The sequence below is a fragment of the Lissotriton helveticus genome, chromosome 6 (assembly GCF_964261635.1).
Source record: "Lissotriton helveticus chromosome 6, aLisHel1.1, whole genome shotgun sequence".
Taxonomy (NCBI): domain Eukaryota; kingdom Metazoa; phylum Chordata; class Amphibia; order Caudata; family Salamandridae; genus Lissotriton; species Lissotriton helveticus.
In genome coordinates this window covers 49,870,726-49,898,535 of record NC_136067.1, presented here as the reverse complement: position 1 = coordinate 49,898,535, position 27,810 = coordinate 49,870,726, and the positions used below count along the sequence as shown (strand labels likewise).

At 44.8% G+C, this 27,810-nt stretch overlaps 1 protein-coding gene across 7 annotated transcripts in view; it reads left to right on the top strand.

The window, feature by feature from the left end:
* The window catches only part of DNAH8 (dynein axonemal heavy chain 8), a 10,041,960-nt gene that overhangs the window by 4,213,685 nt on the left and 5,800,465 nt on the right, over window positions 1-27,810 (top strand). For all 7 annotated transcript variants that reach the window (XM_078647354.1, XM_078647353.1, XM_078647356.1 and 4 more), the window contains one exon: window positions 22,676-22,776. In XM_078647354.1, coding sequence (XP_078503480.1) covers window positions 22,676-22,776 — 101 coding nt within the window. The remainder of the gene's footprint in view (window positions 1-22,675; window positions 22,777-27,810) is intronic.

The window sequence follows — 27,810 nt, the reverse complement described above, 5'->3', positions numbered from 1 at the left end:
CTGCATTTGGTCCTACACATTGGCTTTTTCCCACTGTGATAATGTGAATGTGCTACTGTCTTGTCTGCATAAAAAGTGTAGGAATATGTTGCTGTATTTCCTTAGACCTATGGTCTCTTGTTTTTTCTCAGTTGTTTTTCTTATGTATTCCTTCACCTTCATTTCCTTGTGTATGCTTTTCTACTGATTTTAATATTTTTACAGTGGAATAGAATTGATGTTGAAATAATATGTCGAATTTAATGCATTTCAGGATTGCTTCTTTTAATGTTTGCTGGTTAAATGATGGCCGGAAGAGGCAGAAGGTCTTGCAGGGCTTACGCTTGTTGGAGGCAGATATTGTCTGCCTTCAAGAATGCACATTGAAGGCTGACAGACTAGTCTCCTAAATACAATGGGATATACCCTGATCGGAGGGGAATTGCAGAGCGCATGTGTTAGGGGGGGTAGCTATTCTGACCCAGCACATCTGCCTGTTTCAACCAATTCGAACTAAAGCTGATCCTAATGGGAGATGGGTGCTTGCAGAGTTTAGGCCATCATCTAAATCCTCTTACACCCTATGCTCGATATACGGGAGCACAGTAGATGACCCTGGGGTAATTAATTGGCCCACCGGGGAGCTAGCTCACTGGCCTCTCCCCATCATAATATGCGGGGACCTGAACATTAACTTACCTTGTGACTGGGACATGGATACCCAAAGACAGTATTCAGGTTGAAAACCCAAAGTTTTACAGGCCCACAGGAATCTATGCCAGATCATAACTCCTAATTTTAGGAATCAAGGGAACATCTATAAGCAAAGAAGTTTTGACCTGGAGCTTTGAGTGGTCCCTGCTGTTTAAACCCTTCGGTGCTGATGACGGCTCCCGGTCGTCATCAGTTACGGTGGGCGTGTGCTGATGACGGCCGGGAGCCGTCATGACCACGCCCGCAATCGGAATGTGCCGCACAGGCGCAGAATTCCGGCCGCAGCCAGGGGGTTAATGAGGAATATCAAGATTATATGAACGGTTGGATTCAGGATTTCCTTTAAAGAAACATTGGTTCCGCTCCAACCAGGATGTTCTGGGATGCTCTAAAGGCTTGTATATGGGGAGAGACTCTACAATTTTCACTCAAAAAGAACAAACAGTAAAAACAGCAGCTTCTGGAGCTCTAAAAAAATGTAGCAAGGGCTAAGGAAAAACTCAGTGGGGCTGTCCAGAAGGAGGAGGAAATTGACCTGGCAAAATTAGAGGTAGCAGCAGCAAGAGCGGAAATCGGTGCAATTTTGGCTGAAAAGTTGTCGCCAACTGGGTCGAGGCTTAGTTTGGAAAATCATGAATATCTAAAAGACTCCCCATCTTGTGAGGTGATTGCTATGACAATATCTAGCTATCACGGTAGAATTTTATAACGCTTTTTCCAATCAGATGAAAGATTTTTTCAAATCCCTTCTGGTAAAAATCTTTAATGGCACAACTGCTCCTTCTTCTTGGTCATCAGCTAAAATGATAAGTTTTCCAAAAAAGTCAAGTCCCCCTGGAAATGGGCTCTTACTCCCAATAACACTAATCAACGGAGACTCCAAAATGTAATCTAAGATCCTTGCTTCTCAATTATCAGTTGGCATTGGAAAACTCATCTCAAGATGGCAACAAGGATTTATTCCCAAAGAGAGTACCACTGATCATGTAAGGAGATCGATCACTCAGTTTGATGTGGCACAGTCCACAGGATACTCGATGGCCCTAATACTAATACGCCGGATGGTGCGGAAGTGATTGGAGTGGGGGAGGAACTGCCCCTGGACGTGGTGTGTAGCGGAGGGCCTGGCGAGGCTCTCCTGTCCCGGACTCTGCACGACTGCCTGTAAATGGGGAATTGAGAGTGGACCTGGATGCCAGATTCGGGGACTCCCTGCCCAGGAGACATTATACTGGGGGACCGTCGGGGGTGTACACGCAGTGGTGGTTGTTGTGGCCCCTCCAGGAACTGATACATGATACTGATACCAAAATGGGGAAGCAGTGGTCTTGTAATTCATTGCTGCTATCTCTAGGTAGAGAATTTGCTTGGGACTGGCATGCCTGTTAGAACCCTGGGGCAGTGTAAAATGACCAAAGAGGCAGCAATAGAGAGGCAAGATGGCGCCCGCGATCGCGGACGTGTGGCTGACCGCTCCTGCTGGACCTCGCGGCTCTCGCTTCTGAGGAGTGGAGAGATGATTATGGCTCCATTACTCTGCTAGCGGATGCTTGTTGAAGCAGGATTTCTTCTCTTGTGGAAGTATTGTGGAAATATTGTGCCGTGGACTGCAAACGCACCGAGGTGTTGGTGTCGGTGATTGCTGGCCGAGACGCTGCTCGGTGTAGCAACAGGGCTGTCCCCGTTTCGGCGCAGCTGGTGGCCGTTGCTGCGCTACCGCTCAGTGGTAGGAGGCTCACCTGGGAAAACACTCGGTTCCTCTGTTTGTGATTGCGGAGGGCAGGATTTACTTTGGAAAATGCCCCCGAAAAGTACGTGAGGGAGGCTGAGGGAAGCAGAGCAACCTGAGAAGTCAGCGGACGGGGCTCAGGTGAGAGATGAGAGTCCGGGCAGCCTCGCTGACTTAGGCAAGAATGGTGGCACCGCCACTGCAAAAGCCAAGGGGGGGCCTGTTGGGAAAAAGATTCCAGCACTTTTTTCTGCTGCTAAGGACAAGCAAAAAGGTAAAAAGGGTGAACTTACATCTGAAGGTGGAATAGAATCGGGTGAATTGAATGGCGGGGGTCTTGTGAATGGTAAAAATGTGAACTTAATTACAGCTCCAGCCCCTGCGCTTACAGAGGATGTAACTTCACGAAGTGTAGGTCCTTCTTTTAATTCTTCTAATATGTCTCAGCCCCCTTTGGAACTCGCAGATGGTGTTGTGACCTACACTGGAGGAATGGGAGATAAGAGAGATATGGATGCTGGTGATGCAGGGGGTGTTTCTCTTTCTAGTTTGCCGATAAACCCCCAGGCCCCCGAGCAGCTACAAATACCGGATCCCGAATCAGGGGATTTTTATTCTCTTTCTGAGCAGTCTATGTTTTCGTGTGAAGACTTGGACACACACTACTCACAGATGAGTATGGCAGATGGCAGTGACCATAGCAGTATGTTCTTGAAAGAGGCAGGGGAGTGCGCTGTGAATCACCCTCACACGGTGCGGAAAAGGTTGGAGTTGAATGCAAATTTCAACAAGGGTGACACTGTACAGGCACGACATTTGGAGGAGCAATTAAATGTCGAAGGGGACGGGGGAGAAATTTCCTTAACTTTGATCTATCAGTCGATTATGTCCCATCGTGATGAAACTAGAGGAGAGAGCCAAAGAGAACACACTTTATGTCGTAAACTACAGAACTCAGTGAGGCGTATTGCAAAATCTCACGGTGATTTCATTGCCAGGTTTAACAAGGCTGAAAATTGTTTTTCCAACTTGGAGGATGAACTTACTCAGCGAAAGGGTGTCACTGAGCACCAGGGAGGATACTCAATGGAAGATAGTGGACTTAGAAAATAGAGTGCGTCGGAACAATCTGAGAATACTTCAAATTCCGGAGGGGAAGGAAGGTCAGGATCCACGTAGATATATCATAGAGTTGTTTAAAAAAGCTTTTCCTGAGTTGACTAGGTGGGATTGGGACAGAGAAATCGAACTTGCTCATCGGTTTCCCTTTAATATTCGTCTTAGAGCCGGTCAAGGGGATCCTAAACCAAGAGCCTTCCTAATATCATTCAATAGCTTTTTGGCACGAGAGGAGGTGTTTCAGTTACCACGACCTGACAAAAAACGAGCTGGGGGGGATGTTGAATTTTTTGCAAGACCGGAACTCTGTCAACATAGTGTTGAGCTCCGATGGCAGCTTCGGCAGCTGCGCAATTTCAGGTTAAGGGGGCACAAGCTTATTTAATGTTTCCGGCAAAACTGAAAGTTATTTTTCAAAGGTGCACTCGTTTTTTCACTAGTACAGGGTCTGCTAAAGAGTTTCTGGGCTCTTTTAGTAGGATGGATTCTGATGTTTACCTAATGATTTAAGCATGGGTTAATCTGGAAAAATTTTGTTTGCCCTTTCCACATTTCCAGGATGTTGGATAACATATTAGGATTTTTTGTCTTCCTTATTCATTTATTCTCTACTTCTCATATAACTTTAAATAATTGTATTTGATGAGAAAGGTCCGCCAGGGATGGCAGGAGGCTTTAGGGAGCTTGCATCTACAGGACCATGGGTCCTAAAGCCTCGTTAAGGGGGTGGGAGGGGGGAAGAGGGGATTTGGGGGTGTTGGGTTGGGCACGCTGGTGGGGTAAAAATGGGGGAAAATCCACAGTAATAAGTACTTTGAAGAATATTATCAAAAATAAAAATCTCGATATGATCACAATGGAAACATGTTTGTGTAGATATTATTTGGAAATTGGCATTTATGCGAGGTGTTATCGCTATATTGTCATTATGATTTCTAAATGATAAAATTCTGTTAGTTGAATGTTTCTGGTCTTAACGATTTGTCGAAGAGAAAGAGGGTAGCTGCTGAATTGCGAGTTATTCAGCCAGACTTGGTGTGTCTTCAGGAGACGCATATACCTTGGCCCAACCGACATATTTTAAAAGAGCTGGGATTTTCATTGATCACGGCCTCTAAACAACTTCATATGACTCAAGGTGTGGCTATTTTGGCCAAATCAAATATACAGTCTGTGGGTCATTTGCTGGTCGATAATTTAGGGCGCTGGGCCATTGCTGAATGCGGATCTGGGGACAGTAAAGTTACTGTTTGCACCATTTATGGTGCTATATTAGATGAGGCAGAAACTCTGGAGGAATTGAATTTAGAGTTTGCTACTTGGGAACGACCTTTGGTTATTTGTGGATATATAAACATTAACCTGGCTAACCAAGAATTACTGGATGGGCCGCAAAGATATAAAGGGCGTAAATCATGTGTATTTAAAGATTTATATCATTTAGTTAATGATCATGGATTAGTTGATGTTTGGGGCAGGTTAAATCCTAAAGACCCGGGCTATACATTCTATTCCTTCCCCCATAAGAAACTAGTTTGTTTAGATTATTTTCTTGCATTCACTACTTCCCTGGGTGGGGCTTCTGTCCAATTATATCCTAGGATTTACTCTGACCATGTCCCAATTGTTTTGGAACTGAGTATACTGGGTCGGAAGATGTTACTCAAGACTTTTTCGTTTGATTGGAAACTTTGTTTTAACAATGAGTTTAGAGAATATATGGGCTGCAGGATGAAGGATTTTTTTGATAATAACAGGCATTTGACTCATATCGCAACCATTGGGGATACATTTAAAGCCTGTTTTCGTGGTGAAGTTTTTAATTTTGGATTTCATCAGCAAAGGAAAATCAGATTAGAGTTACAGGGGTTGTACGATCCCTTGAGAGAAGCTAAGGGTAATCTAACCGGTGGGATTTTGCAGCAATGTAATAATATTATGGAGCTAGAAAATTCGGTTGCAAGTGCCCGGGCTAAAATCCAAGGCTTGTGGAATATGGAAAGTGTCGAAAAGTATTTAGTTTATAAAAAGGAAAATAATGAATTTGTAGAAACAGTTGGTAGATGCATGGCCTTACGCTTACGTATGAAAGAGTCGTCTCGGTCAATAATGTCTATGAAAGATAAGAATGGTCAAACATGTCAGGACCCTCAGCAGATTTTATCTATCTTCCATCAGATCTATACCAACTTATATACACAACAGGATAAGGCCGGGGTTAATGATAGTGTTTTTTTGGAAGAGGGAATATTATTTTTAGACCCTTTAGAAGCAGAACAACTGGACAGCCCAATTACAATGTCAGAATTAGAAGTGGCAGTTAATGATCTTGCAATAGGAAAAGCGGCTGGCTCCCAAGATCCCGACAGAGATTTATAAACTTTTTTTTCATCATCTAAAGGATGAAATGTTGAACATTTTTCAGGCTGCTCAGAAGGGTCATGCCCATAAATCATGGGATTAAGCTACTATAGTGGTGTTTTGGAAGAAGGGCAAAGACCCGGAGTTGGTTGAATCATACCGCCCAATCTCTCTGCTGAATTGTGGCAGCAAAATACATTCTAAGATATTGGCAAACCACTTGTCCAAGGTTATTAGTTCTTTAGTTTCTGTAAACCAACATGGGTTTTTACCCTCTCATGGGACTACTACCCATGTAAATAAAGTGATTACATTGTTTGATATTGCTCATACGGAAAAACGAGATCTAGGATTAATTTGATTGGACGCGGAGAAAGCATTCAATCGGGCGGAGTGGGGGTATTTATGGCAATTGATGCACGGTATTGGTTTTGGACAGGGATTCTTGACTGCCCTTCAGGTATTACACACTGAACCGATTGGTGGAATTACTGCTATGGGGTTATTATCAGATGTTGTGAAAATTACTAGAGGTACCAGGCAAGGTTGCCCCTGCTCCCCATTTTTGCTTGCTGTATATATTAATTCTTTTGTTGAGCAGTTGGGCAACAATCCTTGTATCAAACCTTTTTATGTAATTGACATCCCATTCTCTGTTTTCGCTTATGCGGATGACATTGCAGTGACATCGGCTGATCCAATGCTTGCACTTCAAGAGATTGAGCAATTAGCAATATCGTTTGGCCAGGAATCTGGTTATAAACTTAATGTGACAAAAACACAAATGCTTTGTTCAGACAGTATTGCTGTGCATGATATCAGAGTGTTAAAAGAAGTGATTTATCTAGGCATTAAAATCAGAACCTCGAAGGTAGAGGTGGTTGACGCTAATTGGAATGAGTTGATAAAGAGTGTTAAGGACTCGCTTGATTAATGGGCAAGGCTACATTTTACTTTAATTGGTAGAAGCAACATCATTAAAATGAACATTTTACCTAAGGCTCTATATATATATTTAGATCAATTCCTTTGGAAGTTACTGGTGCTCAGCTGCAACATCTTCAGTCCTTATGCACAAGGTTTCTATGGGCCCCGGGTAAACCAAGACGCGCCAGTAGGTTTATGACCCTCCCAGTGGAGAGAGGTGGTCTTGCTATACCGGATTTCGCCTTATATTTTTATGTATGTTTTTTGTTAAAAATGCGGATCCTATTGACTGGGGAAGGAATGGCTAATACAGCAGAGGCCCCTTCGATTTTTGAGATTCTGCTAAGATCTGAGGCTCGACAATGTTTATTTAATGAAATTGATGGAAGTTATTTTAAGAGAACAAGATTTAAAGTTTTGGAAGTTACTTTTAAAGTATGGAAACGAATACGTAAACTTTGTGTATTGGAGAAATTATCTTATTACACACCCATGAATGCTGAAAAGATTCTCCCTCCGCTTTTTCGGGATGATGTAGCCCATGTATGGAGGAATAAAGGTATCATAATATTAGGGGATTTTTTTGCAAAGGAAGGGCTTATGTCTTTTTAAGCATTAGGCAGATTGTATACTCTATCCAATCTTCAGTTTTTTAAATTTCTTCAAATTCCGGATTATTTATCCCGCAAGAAAGTTTTGTTTGCACCCAATTTTCTTGTGGAGGCGGTAAGGCGGCAGGAAAAAATAGGGGTATTGTGTAAGTTAATATTATCTTACAGATCAGATGACTTAGGGAAACATAATGCTAAATGGTCTAAAGTTTTAGGAGAGCAGAACATATCTATCGAGGATGCCATTGCTAGATCTCGGGCTGTGTTAATGTCTGCTTATTTGAAAGTGCAATTCTTTAAGACCATGTTTGATTTGTATTATACCCCTGCTCGAATGTTCAAGTGGGGGTAAATTTATGGTGGAAAAGGTTTCCGCTGTCAGGAAGATAATGCTGATAGCTTACATGTTTTCTTTAGCTGCTGTAACCTGTCCAGATTTATAATGGATATAGAGAAATTTATGTCTATAACTATCGACAGCCCGCTGAGGATTACACCAGCTATAATGTTATTAGGGATTGGGTCGTAAATTGATAAAGGTACTTCATTGTATAAACATCGCTATTTGATTTTTGTTGCAATGACAGTCGCTCAATTGTGCATTGCTTCCAAGTGGCTTCAAACCGAACCCCCTGCATTTGAGGTATGGCGGGCAAAAATGTATAATTTGTTTAATTTAGAATTTAGTTCATTGTCTGCTATGGGTGCTAAAAAAAAAGAAGATTGGTTTGAGTATCTGGGGCGCTTTTGTTGACCATGCATGAATATGTGTTATTGTGATGAGTTGTATTGTTTGAGTACTTTACTGTGGAACAATAAAATAAAAAAAATAAAAAAAGAGGCAGCAATAGAGCTAAGGTGAACAAGGGGTGGTAGTGACCACTACCTAATCAACACACAATGACAATCTCTGAGCATACTCCTGATCCCCATCCTGACAGTGGAGTCCAAACGCTATGTCTGACGCCCAGTGGAGCTGCTCTGTTCAGCTATTGAGGAGGTCAGCCATGGTTCATACCCTGACCGTCACCTACCCAGCTGGACTTTGGGCACAGTTTTTCTCCCCATCTCCCTGTCTTGCCTACCCCCCATCGTAGTTCTGTGACCCTGCGTTTTCCTTGTCTCCTATCTATCTGTTCCTATTCAGCATTCTTTGTTCTTTGTCTACTTCCTTGCTCCTATCCCTGCTCACCTGAATCTTTCCCCTTGCCCGCTTCATCGCCTAGCCCCCTGTCCATTTGTGCCCTTTGACTAAGCACTCCTTCTCCCCTTTTTGGGGAAAGATCCAAGATATATATGCTGGAGTCTCAGCGTACCCGCTGAGAGAGTCCATAGGGCAAAGGAAGCCACTCACAATTGAGGTATGGCATGGCACCCCTTGCCAAATCACTCCCTCTCCCCTTTTTGAGGAAGGATCCAGTATAGTAGGCCTTGGAGTCTCAGAGACCCCTCTGAGAGAGTCCACTGCGCTTAGGGAGCCTCTCGCAACAGAGATGGGGAAATGATACCACTCCCCCTGGATTCACAGTTTACTGTACTTTGGGCGCAGCTTTGACTCGCCTACCAGTTTGTGTCCCCGTCACCCTCCCTCTCCTCTTGCCTTACCGTGTCTCTAATCCTCCCCTCCTCTTTCCCTCCTCCACTCTCTGTCTACTTCCCCTGCTCCTACCCCCCATTCCCGAAATATCTCCCCTTGCCTGCTTTCACCACCTAGCCCCCTGTCCTTTTGTGCCCTTTGACTAAGCACTCCTTCTCCTCTTTTTGGGGTAAGATCCCAGTTATATACGCTGGAGTCTCAGCATACCCGCTGAGAGAGTCCACAGCGCCAAGGGAGCCACTCACAATTGAGGTATGGTGTGGCACCCCTTGCCAAAGCACTCCCTTCCCCCTTCTTGGGGAAGGATCCAGTAAATAGGCCTTGGAGTCTCAGAGACCCCTTTGAGAGAGTCCACTGTGCTTAGGGAGCCTCTCGCAACAGAGATGGGGAAATTATACCACTCCCCTTGGGATCACAACTTCTGGACTTTGGGCGCAGCTTTGACTCGTCTACCGATTTGTGTCCCTGTCACCCTCCCCCTCCTCTGGCCATGCCGTGTCTCTAACCCTCCCCTCCTCTTTCCCTCCTCCACTCTCTGTCTACTTCCCCAGCTTTTATCCCCCCGCCCCCACTCCCCAGAATATCTCCCCTTGCCAGCTTTTCCCCCTACTTATATGTTCCTTTTTGTTTGTCTCAACCTTACTTGTAACTAGAATTGCCATGCTCTAATAACTGTGTAACCTTTGTAAAGCTGTAACCTGCAATTTATGGTCTGAGACCCATGTAAAACGCTCTGATACCTCCGGGGCAAGCCAGCGCTATATAAAACCTTTTAAAATAAAAAAAATAAAAAAAATAGACCCTTTTAATAAGAAGCTTGAAAACAACCAAGGGTTTCCCGCAATATTGAGACACGGATTTGAAATCAAAATTATGGCTTACGCCGATGATTTGGCATTTGTGACTCCGGTAAGGTAATAGAAGCAATAGAACTCGTGGCCCAGAATTTTGGGGCGGTTTGTGGTCATGCATTAAATAAGGGAAAAGCCCAGATAATTGTGAATGACAAAATTAATTGGACAGGTCATAGAGTTGTCGCTAAAGCTAGATATCTTGGGGTGAATATCGTGGCAAATACTAACTTGATTGTTGAAGAAAACCTAGTCCCATTAGCTTCAGGGTTGAAGACGGCATTGCATAGGTTAAATAATTTACATTTGTTCTTAGTTGGCCAGTGCAATGTTCTCAAGATGATTTTTTTCCTTAAAATATTATACTTCTTTAGAGATATCCATCTCGAATTTACTAATTTAATGTTAAAAAAATTCTATAGCCTCTTTTCACAATTTATATGGAGTTATTCACAGCCAAGACGGTGCCTCAAGTATCTGTCTCTTTCCAGGGAGAGAGGTGGCTGGGCACTCCCAAATCTAAAAATATACTACTGGGCCACCATTATGCAAATATGCCCTGTATTGCTACAAGACCGGCCTCAAGCATGATTAACGGATCTCCCATCCCCGTTTGACCTGTTACTTGGCCCAGAAGCTTGGTGGTGCCTGTGGCATCAACTAGGCCTGGGCGATAAATTCCGTTCCGCTCGCGGAATTTGGGTAATTTCGCGGAGAACGCGAAATTGCCCAAAATTCTTCGTTTCGCGACTTTGTGAAATGTTTTGCTTGTTCGCGTACTCAAAATGCGTGTTCGCAAGATATTTCCCCTCGAGCACACAAACAGCAATTGTGAACAGGAAAAAAGCATCGCGGACAAGCAATTCCGCGAGTTAGCGGAATTTCTGCCGTTTCGCAGAGATTTGCGTAACGTGATTACGCAAATTCCGCCCACCCCTAGCGTCAACTTGAATACGGATACTACAAGAAAGTAAGGTTCAAAACCCTTATGGGAACCTACAAGGCATTCACTGCTTTCCGTAAACTATTGGGGCTTGGGAGAATGAATCACTACACAAGTAACAACGAGAATCTACAGGATATTTGGGGGCTCTTACTTTTCAATTTGGCTCAACACTGGCATTAACAAACTTTTTTTTTTTATACCTCCTAAGGGGTCTTGGCATTTGAAGATCTTTAAGTACAATTTGGACTAAGTCATAAAGAGTTTTTTTAATACTTAGCAATAAGGAATTTTTTATTCCGGAAGGCAGGCAGGCCCGGCGGGATTCCTAAATGTGAACTTTTAGAAAGACTGACTGATCCAAATACGCCTCTAATCGGGACCATCTATGGGATTCTTAAAAGCTTAATGCAGGATGATCTGGCTACGATCTCCGGGAAATGGCAATCGAAACTAGACATTACCGACAATATTTTCCAATCAGCTCTCCGATTTGCTCAAAGCGATCTACTATCCGTCAACCGGCAAGCCCAGTTTTACAAAACGTGCTCCTTTCTATATTATACCCTGAGCAAAATTCCAAAATGGGAAACCAGTAAAGGCACTAAGGGGCATTTGCATCAACCTAAATACCGATCGCAAACGGGCCGATAACGCAAAATCGGCCCCTTTACGACCGGTATTTAGGCAATTGGGATGCATCAACCCATTCGCAATATAGGTGATCGCAAATTTTGGGATTACCTAAATTGCGAATGCTTTTAGGGAATCACAATTTGTGCATTTTTCAAAGTGCTATGTGGCGCACACATATGCCATTAGGGCATAAGTGTTCGTCACATGAGCACACATGCCAAATTTGGGGGTGCAGCAGGGTGGCCTTTACGGCCCCCTAGCACCCTTCAAATCGCATTCGTAATTTACGAGTACCTATTTGGGGCTTGCAAATGGCTACTTATTCATTCATATGGTCCTCTAGGCCCATAGGAATGAATGGGAAGGCATTCCTTAATTGTGAATCGCAATTTAGGATTCGCAATTAAGGAATGTTTAGGAATCGCAAATATTTTTGCAAAACTTGTATGCATAGGCAATTGCGTTTCCTTAACCCCTTCGACGCTCATGACGAGCTGGGCTCGTCATGAGGTAGCCTCCTCGCACGCTCATGACGAGCCCAGCTCGTCATGAAACATGCGGTTTTAAAAATCTCAGCACAGGAGCGGAATTTCGCTAGCGCGCATGCGGTTAATAGCGATTCCTTAAAGATTGCTATTAAGGAATCGCAATTGCCTAGCTTGATGCATGTGCCCCTTAATGCCCCCGGTGCTCTGAATAGAGCACAGACTCTTCACAAATGTTTGCCACGTGTGAGAAGCTTAGCCATCTGTTTGAAGGGATACAAGGCTTCCTCAAGGCAGTTCTATCCCCAGATGTTCTATTAACTCCTTCCACTGTTTTGTTGGGAGGACAAGAAACCGTAGATAGTGGAGGGGACGTTATTTTTATCGCTATGGCAATATTAGGCTATGTATCACTTCGGCTTGGTTGGACCTCAATCCCCTTAATTTCAGCAGTGGATGGCTCATCTGTTTTCAACGCATAATCTTGAAAAAGCTATTTAAGCTAAGAAGGGCATCCGTGCTAAAAGTAAGAGTTGGCAAATCTGGGAACCACTGTCCAGCTGGCTTTGCCAGATAAAAGTACAATAAACAAGGGGGGGGCACTGCTATTTTTCTCCGAGCTGGGGCTGTCTAATTCATGAGGAATTTACAAATGTATAACTGAATTTATTTTTCTGTGTATCATAGACAGCCTATCGGCTCGAGTCCTGTAGAATGTTTTGTCCTACTAAGATGCCTCCCCACTCCTTTTTGCACCTTCATTGCACTTTGCACTTTGCACTTTAGCGTGGGTCATTTTATATTTCTGAATGGGTCTATGTAGCTGATTATTTGCACTTCAGACTTTGCACTTTAAGGCCTTCCGGGGTTTGATGAAATGCACTAAGAAACAAGTTCTATTACTACTTGATATGAATTCAATGGTTTTAAAATGATGGATCATTTTAACCAAAAAGGATTGTTTTCTGATCGCCGACTTTCACTGTTGGTTTGTAGGATCGGGCGGGTTAGAGTGGAGGGGTAAGAAAGGAAGACTTTGAACTTCGATGCTCTGCTTATTTTCACAAGTTTGTATTTTCAAAATGACAATAAAAAGAAAAGAGTAGATTCTATCCTTTCCAATGATACCTCTCCCATAAGCATTGGCTCGGGGGCTGAGAGCCCCTGAGCACTTGTCAGTGAGAATGACACAAACACTATCGTTCGTTTTATTTTCACTTTTGAATGTAATGACATCTGATCGTCATTACATTAAAAACAAACATTGGCATAGCCAATAGGTCTCGCCTTTGAGACCTTATAAGTTTTTAGCCATGCAACAGTTGATGTTGTTGCACCAAGGATATTGTACTGCATAACTAAATACTTATAAGGTCCCAAAGGCAAGACCTATTGGCTATGCTAATGCTTGTTTTTGTACATGCACTCTCCCGGAGGCATCATTGTGTGGAAAGGTGGAAAGCAGAAGCAACAGGTGCGCGTCAGATGAGTCGCTCTCACTTACTTGTAATTTAGGTGACAGATTCCAGAGTGAATGACAACCGCAATCTGTTCGCAGGAAATGCTGTGTTTATCTTTGAACGGCACTTGCAGGCAGTGGGCAGCAGATTGCGCTGGAGGGCCAGAGAAGAGTCAGAAACTTAGTAAGGGAAACACAGCGGCGAATGTCTGGCGCCGAGTTCTTAATTTGTACAGCGGTCTCAAGTGGTGTACACCGCCTGTCATTGTTGGGGACACGGTTTTGTTACCATCACCATACTTGGACCCAGGGCAGAAAAGAGAAAGAGATATTGGAAGACAGAAATAAAACAGTGATAAAGACCCTGAGTGGCAGATGGACTGACAGGGCAAGGTGGTGGAAGAAAGATGCACGGTGTGCAATTAAGACTTGTGATATTAGAAGGGATAGTACTCTCCAATTAACAAGTATTACCATTCTATTGAGAAGTGCCGGTGCTCTCCCTCTCTAAATAAACAAGTTTGACGAGGAGAGGAGGAGGCAGCAGTGGGAGGGGGGAGATGAGGGGGCCCGCCTGTTTCCCTTGCGGGACCGAGCCAGGGGCACCATCTGTTTGCAAGTTAATAACAAACATATGGTGTCAAAGCTCGCTCCCACAAGGAAATTGCCAAACGTGCACGCGTTGCCATTAAAAGCAATGCAGCGTGTGCACGTTTTTGCCTGCAAAGCTGAATCAATTTCAAGAGGTCTCTTTCCTATACAGCGCATGCGCTGCGTAGGCCAGACCTAAAAAGCTCAGGCTGCTAGGGAAGCTTTTGCCGTGCAGCCCGAGCCTGAATGGAAAAAAGGAAACACTCTAGTGCAAAGCGCCAGAGAGCCATTTCTAATCCCCCTGTGGTGGCCAATAACCAACACCTGCACTGGACAGGGTGTGCGGATGCCTGCCATTGGCCCACACCTGCTCCTAAGAGGTTAATGGTTATATTTTATACTAGCAGCCCGTCCCGACGTTGTCCGGGTATGAAATAGAATGTGTGTAATGTGTGTATTTGGCAAGGGCAATTTATTTGAAAATCTCGAGGTAGACACATTTTTTTGTTTCATTAGAATAGGGACGGAGAAGGCCCAGCTGCAGCCCTGGTTGATGTTAGCAGGCACATGTAATTGGTGTAGTGGACCGCCGCCTGAGCCCGGCTACAGCCCTGGTTGATGTTAGCAGGCGTGTGTAATGTCATTGAATGAGAGAGTTATCAGCCGCGGGTAAATCCGTTTAATGAGAGAGTTGAGTGACAGCGAGTAGGAGAGGCTGCAGTAATTGTCCCCGCAGACACACTCATTTGCGTGTTCCCCCGCTTGAGGCCCAGATGCAGGCCTGTTTGATGTTAGCAGGCATGTGTTCCCCCGCTTGAGGCCCAGCTGCAGCCCTGGTTGATGTTATCAGGCGCGTGTAATTAGTGTACTTATCTGCCGCCTGAGCCCGGCTAGAGCCCTGGTTGATGGTAGCAGGCGCGTGTAATTTTGTTGAATGAGAGAGTTCAGTAACAGCGCGCAGGAGAGGCTGCAGTAACGTTACTTACCAGGCCTCCAGGTCAACGCGTTTGTCACGCCCCCAGCACACGGCCACAGCAGACGATCTTCTGATTAATGTACGACCCACATGGCATGAAGGACGGAACTTAGCACACGCCCCCAGCATTTCTCACGTCCCCAGCGTGCCCCTTGATGCGGCGCAATTGCGTTCACATGGCATGAAGGCTGAACACACGCCCCCAGCATTTCCCACGCCCCCAGCGTGTCACCCCCACAGCGTGCCCCTTGATGCTGCGCAGCAACGTAATTGGCGCTTGTATGTATGACTCACATGGCATGTAGGGCGGACACACGCCCCCAGCGTTTGTCACGCCCCCAACGTTTGTCACGCCCCCAGCACACGCCCACAGCCCACGATGTGATGGCCGTACCATACGCCCCCAGCGTTAGTCACGCCCCCAGCCCATGCCCACAGCACAACGCAGACACGCCCACAAGGGACTACTTTGCTGGCACGGTTCTTTTACCTTTTAAATGTATAGAGGAGTTGGCCTAACGGCTAAGGCGCTCGACCTCGGACCTGGGGATCTGGGTTCAAGTCTTGGTAATGACGCCAAACATCCTGTGATTCTGGGCAAATCACTTAATCTCCCCATGCCTAACAAAAATGAATGTGTGTCCTTATGTAATGTAACTGGTGCTATGTAAAGGGCTCTGATACCTGATTCAGTTCAGGTCAAGTTCGCGCTATATAAAACTCTGGAAAAAAAATGTATGTATATGGTGGCCGTCTGCATAGCCTATGTCCTTCTGCTGCAACTGCCCTTTCCAACGCTGTATTGGGTGTTGTGATTGGTGCTGTGGTTACTGAGATTACCCGCCTCAAAGGTTTGGGCTCTCTCTTTATAATATTAGTTTGGATGTTTGGGAATTTTTCAGATTACCCCAGTATTGGAACTTTCATAGATTCCCATGCTTTGTATCATTCCCCGTCGTCGGACTGGGAGTCTCGGTAATAAAAAAAATATCATAGTAGTAGGTACAAAAGAGAAAGGAAAGGCCTAGGCCTCATTCCCTTTTGTAACATATCAGCCTCTTTTTGTAAAAGAGACCAAACTCTAGGCGTCAGCCAATCAGAAGAGCCTCACCCTTAGAACCTTCCTGAAGGAACCTCAGAGCCTCAGATTTTCTACTGCACGTTGTGCTAGGGAGTCTCCATTGAGCTCTGCTCTATTTCTACTCTTTAAAACTCATTTCTACAGATATTTCTTCAGAATTTTCTTCAGGTTTCTTCAGGAAACTCTTTCTTCTTCAAAATGTCGGAGGTTGAGAAGAAGAAAGCCCTTTTCAAGCCCTGTTCCACCTGTGGGAAGAAAAGGCTGTTTGTGGAAGACAAACACAAGGATTGCATCTACTGCCTGTATCCAGATCACAAGGCAGAGGACTGTAAGATTTGCCGCACTCTCTCCACCAAGACCTTGAGAGATCCTGCTGGAAGGCTTCTTACATGGTTGCAGAGGCAGAAGGAAAGGACACATGGAGTTTCCAGTGATGAGGAGGAATCGTCGTCCTGTGCTTCCTCTAGCAGGTCAGTGAAAAGGGGTAGAGGTTCCCCATCTTCCTCTATTGGGCGCCCCTCTAAGGCTTCAAAGAAGACCCCCAGGGAGTCTGATGGCCGGGGTTCAGGAGGTTCCCCCCACCACAGTGGGTCGGGCAAGGCAGAACTGGTTTCGCCTCCTAAGGGTGAGAAGACTGACCCAGCCTTCAAGAGACCCTCTTCACACTCTTCAGAGAGGAGTTCCAAGTCCTCTACGACGAAGACTTCGTCGACGGTGGCTCCGTCGACGACGAAAATGAAGCCCAAGCTCCAATTGGTCCCGTCGACGGGCTCGTCAGCGGGAGCGTCGACGACGAAAGCTTCGTCGTCGTGTAAGAAGAGCTCGACGACTGCAGCGTCGACGGGAAGTATGCCGACGACATCGTCGACGAAGAAACCATCATCGTCGACGACGGCAGTACCGACGACGACGTCGACGACGGTGTCGACGACGGTCATGTCGTCGATGAGTGCTTCGACGACGACAACAATTTCTACATCGACGGCGGGCTCGTCGTCGGTGGCGTCGACGACGACATCTACTATTCCTATCTCGTCGACGAGGATTTCACCGGCGTCGACGGACCAACCAACGATACTGGCTGCAGAGAGAAGGGTAACAATATCTCTCACAAGGATCACGCCTGAAATGACATCCCCAAGGAGGGTGACCTCATTACCCCCAACGATGTTGCTAGACCAGGAGTACTCTGAGGGAGACGGTCAGGATGGCTTTGATTATGCGAATAGCCCATCTCAGCTTCTCATTAAAAGTCAAGAGACGGACTCAGAGGAGGCATATGAACAAGGTGGAGGTGACTACCCACAAACAGACCACTTAATGGACTGTGAATCACAAGACATGGTTTCAGTCCCGACGTCCTTCCTGCATGACCTGCACAAGATGTTGCAAGACTACAAGTCCAAGGCCGAGCGACCAGCGCCGAGGAGGTCTACTCCGTCAACACCAGTAAAGGACCACTCTTCAATTGTCCCTCCTGTACACCCAGTGCAGACTCCTCCTCAACCACAGCGGCCAGTGCCCCAGGCTGCGTCTGGAACAGCGGATGATCCGGATGGGGATCATGATAATGATACGGATGCGTCATCCGGTGATAATCAGGACTCGGATCAGGAAGGGGATGAATACAATGACTACATCATCCCGGATCCAGCTTCGCCCCACCAGGACCTAGGTGATTCTCCTCCTGCTGACATTGGCAGTTTTCACCAACTGATGGAACGTGCAGCCGGCCGATTTAAGTTGGTATTGCCTGCGGAAACCACAGACTGTTTCTTGTACGATTTTAAAGACACTCACCGCAAGACTACAAGGTCCATTCCGATTGTGGAACATCTATGGAAGGAGGGTTTGAAGACCATGAAAAACCCAGCGACGGTGGTCCCTGTGCTACCGCGCCTTGACAAAAAGTATAAAGCGCCGGAGGATGGACCGGCTGCCCTGACAGGTCATCCCAAGCCGGACTCTGTAATCTCACAAGCGGCGCAAAGGAAGTCACGGAACCCTTCTGCTCCCTTGACAGCCCCTCCTGACAAGGATGGACGGCGGCTGGATAACACAGGCAAGAGATTTTCATCCATTGCTAGCCTTCTGGTTCGCGCCGCCAATGCTTTGGCAATATTGGGACGATATGATCGCCAGTTATGGTGCGATATAGCTCCCTATTTGGATCAGCTTACACCAGAAAACGGGCTGGAAGCCAAGAAAACCTTGCAAGAAGGTGAAGCGGTCTCCATGGAGATAATAGACTGTGCCATGGACATTGCCACAACGTCCTTTAGAGCTTTGGCAGGAGCGGCAGTATTAAGACGCCAAGGGTGGCTAAAAGCGACTTGGTTTCGGCCAGAAATCCAAAACAAGGTCCTTGATCTACCTTTTGATGGCGAGGCACTCTTCGGCAAATTGATCGACGACACGCTGCAAGACATCAAAAAGGACACGGAGACAGCTAGATCGCTGGGAACACTCCAGTACCGCAAAACTCCTTTTAGGGGCACAAGAGGCAGAGGTGGCACCTACAGAGGCGCATACCAACAACAGCGCTATTCTTCGAACAGCTCTGGGTACCAGCCGAATCGCCAGTCATACCAACAAAGGCAGGGCCAGTCCTCTGGTTATTCACGGCCTTACAACAAAGGCAAGCAAGCGGCCCGTGGACGAGACTCGTCCAAACGCCAATAGCGGCCTTCTGGCTCTGCCTACTGCTCCCTCCTCCGAGAGATCATCAGTTGGAGGCAGGGTGTCAAAATTCCTTCTGAACTGGTCCCAAATTACATCGGACCGTTGGGTGCTCAACATCATCAGACGGGGACATACTTTGGAGTTTACGGAAGTCCCTCCACCCAGACCCCCATCAGCCATCCCTTCAAAACATCTGCATCTCCTGCGGCTAGAGGTACAACAAATGCTCCGCAAAGGAGCGATAGAGCCGGTCCCCTCCAATCAACAGGGCCACGGTTTCTATTCCAGGTTCTTCCTGGTGAGAAAAACGCAGGAGAAATGGCGTCCCATCCTGGACCTCAGGGAGCTAAATGCCTATCTCATCTCCTTATCCTTCAGGATGGTATCCCTACAGGACGTTTTGAAAATGGTCAACCCGGGGGATTATATGGCCACACTCGATCTGGAGGATGCGTACTTCCATATCCCGATTCACCCAGCGCACAGAAGGTTCCTACGCTTCACAGTAGCCAAGAGCCATTTTCAGTTCAGAGTCTTGCCGTTCGGCCTTCGCTCTGCTCCAAGGATTTTTACGAAGGTGCTGGCACCTGTAGCAGCATTTCTGCGGAAAAACCACTTCCAGGTCTTCCCTTACCTGGACGATTGGTTACTAAAGGCCCCGACCAGAGCATTAGCGCAGGACGCGGTGCAGGCTTGCACCACTCTGTTCCAAAATCTGGGTCTCACCTTGAACATGGAGAAATCCACGCTGCTGCCGTCACGGACAGCGCGGTTCCTGGGAGCGATGTTGGATTCGCGGCTCTCAAAAGCATTTCCTACTCGAGAAAGGGTACAGAAACTGCAAAGATTAGCAGGAAGCCTTCAAAGAAAAAAGTGTCTTTCTGTACGCAGCTACAAGTCGCTGTTGGGGGTGATGTCATCTTGTATACCCCTGATCCCGCACTGCAGGCTCCGGATGCGCCCCCTGCAGGAGCAACTGGACCTCCAGTGGCAGCAAGTGCACGGATCGTTCGACGACAAAGTAATGGTCACTCGAGAGATGAAGGAGGCGGTGCTTTGGTGGTCGAATCCACAGAACTTATGCCAAGGTCTATCCTTCGCAAGCGTTCCATCACCTCACATACTGACGACGGATGCGTCATTGGAGGGATAGGGAGCAGTGATGCAGGACCTGCAGGTCAGCGGCCAATGGTCTCCAAGCGACCAAAAGCTACACATCAACCTGTTGGAGCTGAGAGCGATCAGGCTAGCCCTTCAAGCCTTTCTTCCGCGTCTCCAGGGTTCACAGGTGCTAGTCAGGACGGACAACACCACGGCTATGCATTATGTGAACAAGGAAGGAGGGACGAGGTCACTCCCCTTGTCGCGAGAGGCTCAACAGATTCTGGAATGGACCATTCTTCACGGAATTTCTCTAAAGGCGGAGCACTTACCAGGAGTGCTCAACGAGGGAGCCGACAGGCTGAGCAGGCTCGCCTCAGTCAGTCACGAGTGGGAGCTGAAACAACAAGTAATAGATCTACTCTTTCAAAAATGGGGCACACCAGAGGTGGACCTTTTTGCAACGCCGACCAACAAAAAGTGCCTAGCCTACGCCAGCAGGTTCCATCACCAAGGCTCATTGGGCAATGCCCTATCGATAGCCTGGACGGGGAGGTTTCTCTATGCATTTCCACCGATTCCCCTGCTTCCTCGTCTCCTCAGGAAAATGAGGACGGAACCATGCAAGCTCATCCTTATAGCCCCGGTATGGCCAAGACAATTCTGGTACACCGAGCTCCATCTGCTATCGCTAGTACCTCCGATAAGGCTGGAAGATGTTCCGGATCTCCTGGCAATGTCCGAAGGACAAGTTTGGCATCCAGACCCAAGATCGTTGCACCTGACTGCATGGCTCCTGACCAGCGAGAATACATGAATGTTCCTCTTTCCAATGAGGTCAAAGACATCCTCTCTCAGGCAAGGGCTCCGTCCACAAACAAAACATACAGACTGAAGTGGAAAAGATTCTGTATCTGGTGCAAAAAAGAAAAGATTGATCCTTTCACGTCAAAACCTCATCAGCTCCTACCTTACCTACTCTCGCTAGCTAAGTCTAATCTGTCCCATTCTACTATCAAGGTTCATTTAGCGGCAATTTCGAGATTCAGAAGATCTGATTCTGGTCCTTCGTTGTGGTCTGCAAGAATTGTCAAACAATTCCTCAAAGGCCTGTTCAGGGTCTATCCGCCAGTGCGATCTCCTCCTCCAACATGGCATCTAAACTTAGTCCTGGCTCAACTAATGAAGGGACCTTTTGAGCCGATTCACCGCTCAGACCTAAAATTCTTATCATGGAAGTTAGCTTTACTCTTGGCCCTCACATCAGCGAGGCGAGTGGGGGAGATGCAAGCCCTGACTATCCAAGAACCGTTTTTGCAGTTCAAAAAGAACACTACCATATTAAGGACGAACCCAAGGTTCATTCCCAAGGTCCCCACTGACTTTCACCTAAATGAGCCGGTCATACTAAAGACATTTTTTCCGAACCCAGTCACTCCAGCAGAAAAGACATTGCACACTCTGGATTTGCAACGCTGTCTAAAGTTCTACATGGACCGAACCAAAGACTTTAGAAAATCTTCACAATTGTTCATTGCTTTCGGCGGTCCAAACAAAGGTCTCCCTCTGTCTAAACAGGGGATCTTGAGATGGATTTCAAGTGCCATTCTGCATTGCCACAAGTTAGCAGGAAAACCTCTAGTGGGCAAGATCCGTGCTCACTCGACGAGATCAGTGGCTTCTTCTACGGCCCTCTTTGCGGGGGTACATATGAAGGACATCTGCAGAGCTGCTACCTGGAGCAGCGTGCACACGTTCACTAAGCATTATTGCTTAGAGTCATTGCAGCAGGATGACGCGGCTGTGGGCCAGGCTGTCCTGAGAAACCTCTTCAAGTGATGGGTGAGCTTTCCTTTCTATCCCACCTTCCATGGGTGACACATTTTTTACTTTTCTGGCTAATGTTATGGTATACTGCTTTACAAAATGTGTTTATGGTGTTTACTGCTTGCTATTCTGATACAAAGCATGGGAATCTATGAAAGTTCCAATACTGGGGTAAGAAAACAAGTTACTTACCTGTAACTTTGGTTCCCCAGTATTGGTAACTTTCATAGATTCCCATGCGCCCACCCACCTCCCCGGGGAAAGCTCAGCCTTCAGCAAGTATGGTGTCTAGCACACTACGGCTACGAAAATCTGAGGCTCTGAGGTTCCTTCAGGAAGGTTCTAAGGGTGAGGCTCTTCTGATTGGCTGACGCCTAGAGTTTGGTCTCTTTTACAAAAAGAGGCTGATATGTTACAAAAGGGAATGAGGCCTAGGCCTTTCCTTTCTCTTTTGTACCTACTACTATGATATTTTTTTTATTACCGAGACTCCCAGTCCGACGACGGGGAATGATACAAAGCATGGGAATCTATGAAAGTTACCAATACTGGGGAACCAAAGTTACAGGTAAGTAACTTGTTTTTATGTTCACTAAGTGATTTTAAATGGTCTTATGATTGTAATTGCTATTTCATTATGTCAGTACAATAACTATTTACTACTAGTACCAAATAATGTGCTACAGGAGGTAAGTAACTCATTCTACTGGGGCATAATGAAGACCCATGCAGCCTCTGCAGTACAAGGGACCACAAACATTCAGTGGGTCCCCAAACCTTCAAGGGGGCAACATTCAGCCAAGGTCAATATATATATTTGTGAGATATGGGAGAGTCTAGGACCCCTCACCACATTCTGTAGGGGTGCATCATTTTGCATAATGCTACTGATATATTCATAGATTTGAAAAGAAAGATTCCATATTTATCTACTAGACATTGCTTGCAATATGTTACCAGTTTCAATCTGCATGGTTAGGTTGATAACTATCTAATTTTGTTCTAGGCGGGCTTTGATGATCTTTGGAGGAGATTTGTGACTTACTCAACTGGAGAGCAACTATTTGGTTTGCCCATTACGGACTATGAGGTTTTGCACAAGATCAGGTAAAAAGGAAAGAATATATGTTTCTACTAAGTGTGTGTGAATTAGTTACCAAGATAAGAATCATCTTCATGGTGCAGCTAGATCCCTCTCCCCTTGCACTTAGATGCTCATTCCAAGCATACTGGACATGTGCCCTCTACATGGAGGTTTCAATACTGGGGACTTGTCATAAGTAGGTTGTTGAAGTAGGAAGATGACAAGTTGTTGCCAAACTATGTTCCGTAAGTTTCAGAAGGTCAAGGGTTTACACAGCATGAATCAAATGAGTGGGAGCTGGTTCACACCTTGCCTTTGAGGGGAGGTGTTAGATTTGATATGATTTTGTTAGCTGTGGATAGCTGCTCAGATGTGCTCAGTGAAAGCCTCCCGTAGTTACAACAAATCTTTATGAAAATACCATAGACATGACTACTATGTAACTTACCAGAATTAGTGCACACAACTGCTTGTATATTTCAGATTGTGAGTAATACTTCCGTAAATAGCAAGCTCAATATATCACTATCCTTGGGAACAAGATATGTATTGTGTCTGTGTATTGTGGCCCACAATACAATTTTTGAATGTTTGCCTTACGCTCACCATTACTATTGAATATGCACACTTATTGGGTGTGCTCCAGACAATTTCTTACTATTTTGAGAGAGATAGTTATCTGCACTCAAATTTCACACATCTGGTAGCAAGGTCGTGTCTGAAGACGTACCCTTTCATGTTGTTTTCTTTATTACTATTCTGTTTTATACTTTTGTTAGATAGTCATCTTTGTGCCCTGTTCACCCCATTTGTTGCTGAATAATACTGCTGGCAACTGACTGACTGTGCCCTGGGCTCTGCTGACAGGCCAAGGTCAGTGCTATGTTTAAGACGCAACACATGTATAGGGTACACTATGTATTAAGGTACACTTAAAATTGGCCTGGCAAACCCTATATGTCCTTTGTAGGTAATAGGACACGGGTATTAATTTACCTATAAGCCCCTAGTAGATAATAGGGCATAGAGGTTTAGAAGCTCAGCAAAGGTTTTGCACTTTGTATGTGGGCACTGCTGAGTGGCTGTCTGTCCTTTGAAATGCAACCTTGCCTTTTAGACTGCCTTACCAAGTAAATTCTTTGGGAAACAACCTTTACAATGCAACTTTTACAACGCACTACCATTACAACAAAACTTTTACAATGCAACATCCATTACATAGCATGCCATTACAACGCAACCATTACAACGCATGACACTACAACGCACACCATTACAATGCATGTCATTACAACGCAGTCATTACAACGCATACCATTACAACGCATACCATTACCATCCAACACTTACCCTACTGTTGCTTCCCCTGGAGCTAGAATAGTAATTTTTACCCCTACACTATCCAACACTTACCCTACTGTTGCACCCCCTGGAGTTAGAATAGTAATTTTTACCCCCACACTATCCAATACTTACCATACATGCAATGTAATGTTATGCGTTGTATTGGTATGCGTTGTAAAGGTAGTATGCGTTGTAATGGAATGCGTTGGAAAGGTCGTTTTTAAAAATTCGTTATAATGGCATGTGTTGTAATGGAATGCCTTGTAATGGATGTTGCGTTGTAAAAATTGCGTTGTAAAGGTGTGCGTTGTAAAAGTATGCGTTATAACGTCATACAACCAATTCTTTTAATTTGCATTACCTACCCTATACTTCCCTTGTAGATAAAAGGACAGGAGGATTGAAACTATATGTAAGACCCTAGTATATAATAGAGCATGGAAGTTTAGAGGGCAGCAGCCATTGTTGCACTTGCTTGTGTGCACTGCTGAGTGCCTGGTGTCATTTTAAAAGCAGCCATGCTCTGCAGCACTGCTTTTAAATGTAATTATGCTCAAACTCGACTTAAGTGGTATGGGCACTTAAAAAGTGATAATCTAACTTATTCTTACATATTAGGTACCCCTAGAGTCTCCCCTCGGTACCCCAGGGGTGGGGGTCACGTAACTATCTTATTATAAAGCCATGGTTGATTTAATCATAACTTGTACAGAAAATAAGCTACAAGACTTTCTTTTCTGTGAACCAAAATCCAGCCTTCCTGCAGTCTCCTGTGATTGGCCAGTGCGAACAGGCATAGCCAGACTGCCTTGATCAGCTACACAGGGATGCCAGGGCAGGGGGGAGGAGCATGAGGCTTCAAAGGAGGACAGGAAAGGCTGGAAATGCCAGGTCTACCTACCCCTTCCCCTGTGCGCCAGTCAGATGGCAGGCTTAACGTAGGAATATAGAACTCATCAAATGAGAAGGACAAGAAGTTATTCATAAACAGCCAGTTGCCCTAATCGGGATCTGGGAATGTGATTTAACTAAAGTCTAGGAGGAAAATCAACTGGAAAACCCATAGGGGTGTTAAAATTGCCATCACTCACTAAATAGTGGCATGCTTCATCATAGGGCCACTTCTACACCCTGGTGCCGACCAGTGCTCAGGGTGGATTGCATGTATATTTTTAGAAATAATTTTACATGAAAGGGATCACAATTGCAGAAAGAGAACTGTCTAAGCAGGTTCCCCTCTTCTTATTTATTCTGGCCCTGCTTGGCAGGATTAAAAAATATTATTCAGCGGGTGTATCTGAGAGAATATATCTCCATCACTCTGTCTGCTAGTATCAACATTAAGTGTGTAAATATGTATTTGTTAATTAATTAAAATCATTACAATTTTGTACAAAAACAAACATGAGCAATAAAAACGACATTATGACTTCAAATTCACAAAAAAAAAAAAAAGGAATAAGATTTGACCAATTCCTGTTTTAAGCAGCCACAACGTAAAGTTTCTCATGGTTAACATTTACAAAATCATTATATACACAAATAAACCACATAAGCCAGTAAATTTCGCAATGATAAGAAGCATTAGCAGTGGGCAATGTTCATGGCCACAATTCTTAACAGATAAAATATAGATTAGATGATATCAGTAAAGTTGACAAATGAGGTAGATAGCAAATAGTAAAATGCATTTGTACTGACGTTATAATCACAATATAATATCACTCAAATTCCAGAGTCTTTATTCTCTAAATACACTTATAACCACATTAATGTATGCGCCTATTTTATAAGACCCCCTTCATCACAAGATAATAGTTTTTTTCAGCTATTAACATAAATTTAACAAAACAAAGTCATTTGTTGGCGATACGCCAGTGAGACATGTGATGATGGCATTTCTAAAGGATGTTACCCCCAGTTCATTAAAAATAGATTTCAGTAGAAATTTCCGCTCATCTACTATTTGGGGACACAAAGTTACAATATGAACTAGTGTTTCATCACATAATCCACGCAACCTACATACTTTGGAAGGCCATTTTTTTCCCATTTTGGGAATCCATCCTTAGAAGGATATCGCCCAAACCGTATTACCATGAATCTATTTTTAAAAAACGGTTTTAAATAGGACAGCAAATACAGTTGTGGTTCTAATTTTCCAAAAGAGTTAGCAACTGACCATGAATGGTTCTTTTTCCTAAGCTCGTCATTGTCAGTTATGGTCGACAGTAGATTAACTGATTGATTTATTGATTTATTAATCTTTTAAATGGGTGTATAATTCTAACTTCATCTTCTAAATTTGGGCATTCAAAGTTAAGTAAACACTCATTCAAATATGTTCTTCAACTGCTTGCATGATCACTCCTCAGAATCTCCTGCCAACACTGACATGAGAGAGAACCTTTTTCTGATCGTGATAATGATAGTAAAGATTTGTGTTTTTAGTCCAAGTTGTGATCTGACGTTGGCACGGCCTATATAACTGGGAATCCTGTAAACTGATTTATAAACTTTTATCTGAATGTCATCTAATATTTTTGCATCTTTGCCACGTAAGATCATCGAACTATATTCCAAAGATGGAATCAGTTTAGCTTTCATGACCTTCAGCAAGTGCTCATAGCTTGTATGAATGAATGAATAGAGGTCTTGTAATGCGCTGACTTAGCCCAAAGGGCATCAAGGCGCAGAAGACAGACAGACAAAGAGTCTCAGAAATAGACAAACATAGAGTCTCAGAAAAGCAGAAAAAGATAAAATCAACATGTTTCGGCCTGTTCTTATTGCCCTAGTCGGTTGTCGACCTTCTTCAGGATACAGATCCCTTGGGAAAGATCTAATACCTCCTAGTTAACTACGCCGAGTGGTAGGGATAAATATACAGTATTACTTGCCTTTTGGTAGACACACTCTTGAAGCGTACCTACAAAACTAAAGAATATAAATCCCATCATTAATTATGTGTTCTTTGGATCACCTCCTTTAATGAAACTATCAATCTTCGCATTTAAAGAGTAAACACCTGATTTATATTACCCTCTCACCAGACACATCTTGAATTCAACAGACGCTATCTACAGTCATCAATGTAAAATATAAGGTTAAACTTCGTTACCCAAGTCTCATTATTGCTGTTCCAAGCTCCGGGCTAGAGTGGATATGTTACCCTATGGTCAAAGAAGAACTGCTTTTTCGTTGGAATGATGGTGAATCCTATGACTTGTGTCAGCATAGACTCCTTTTTAATAACTCATGTATGTTATTATTCCTTTCAGCTCTTTCTATTTGTGCATCTCCATACTCAATCTTTTGCTGTTTAAATGACCACTATAGTTTACCGGTCTCTAAGGGCATTATGGCATAGCAATGGTTCAGAGCTTGGGAAGTGGTGTAATTGCGATGCCCCTTACTCCACCTAGCTAGTTCATGTGACAATCTGTGGCAATCCAAATAACTTCTGTAGTTCGCTGGTCTCTGTGAGCATTATATATCAGCAATGGTCCGGAGCTATGGCAGTGAAGTAATTCTAATACCCCTTACTCCACCTATCTCGTTCTTTTTTCCATAGGTCTTCAAATGTTCACAGTGGTCCAAAATGCTTATATTAGATTGACTGCATGTCCCTCCAATCCTAAAAACACCCAAGCCCCACTTACCTCTGCACCATCCAACGATGATCCTGCTCGGTCTGCGTGTCTATTAAAAGT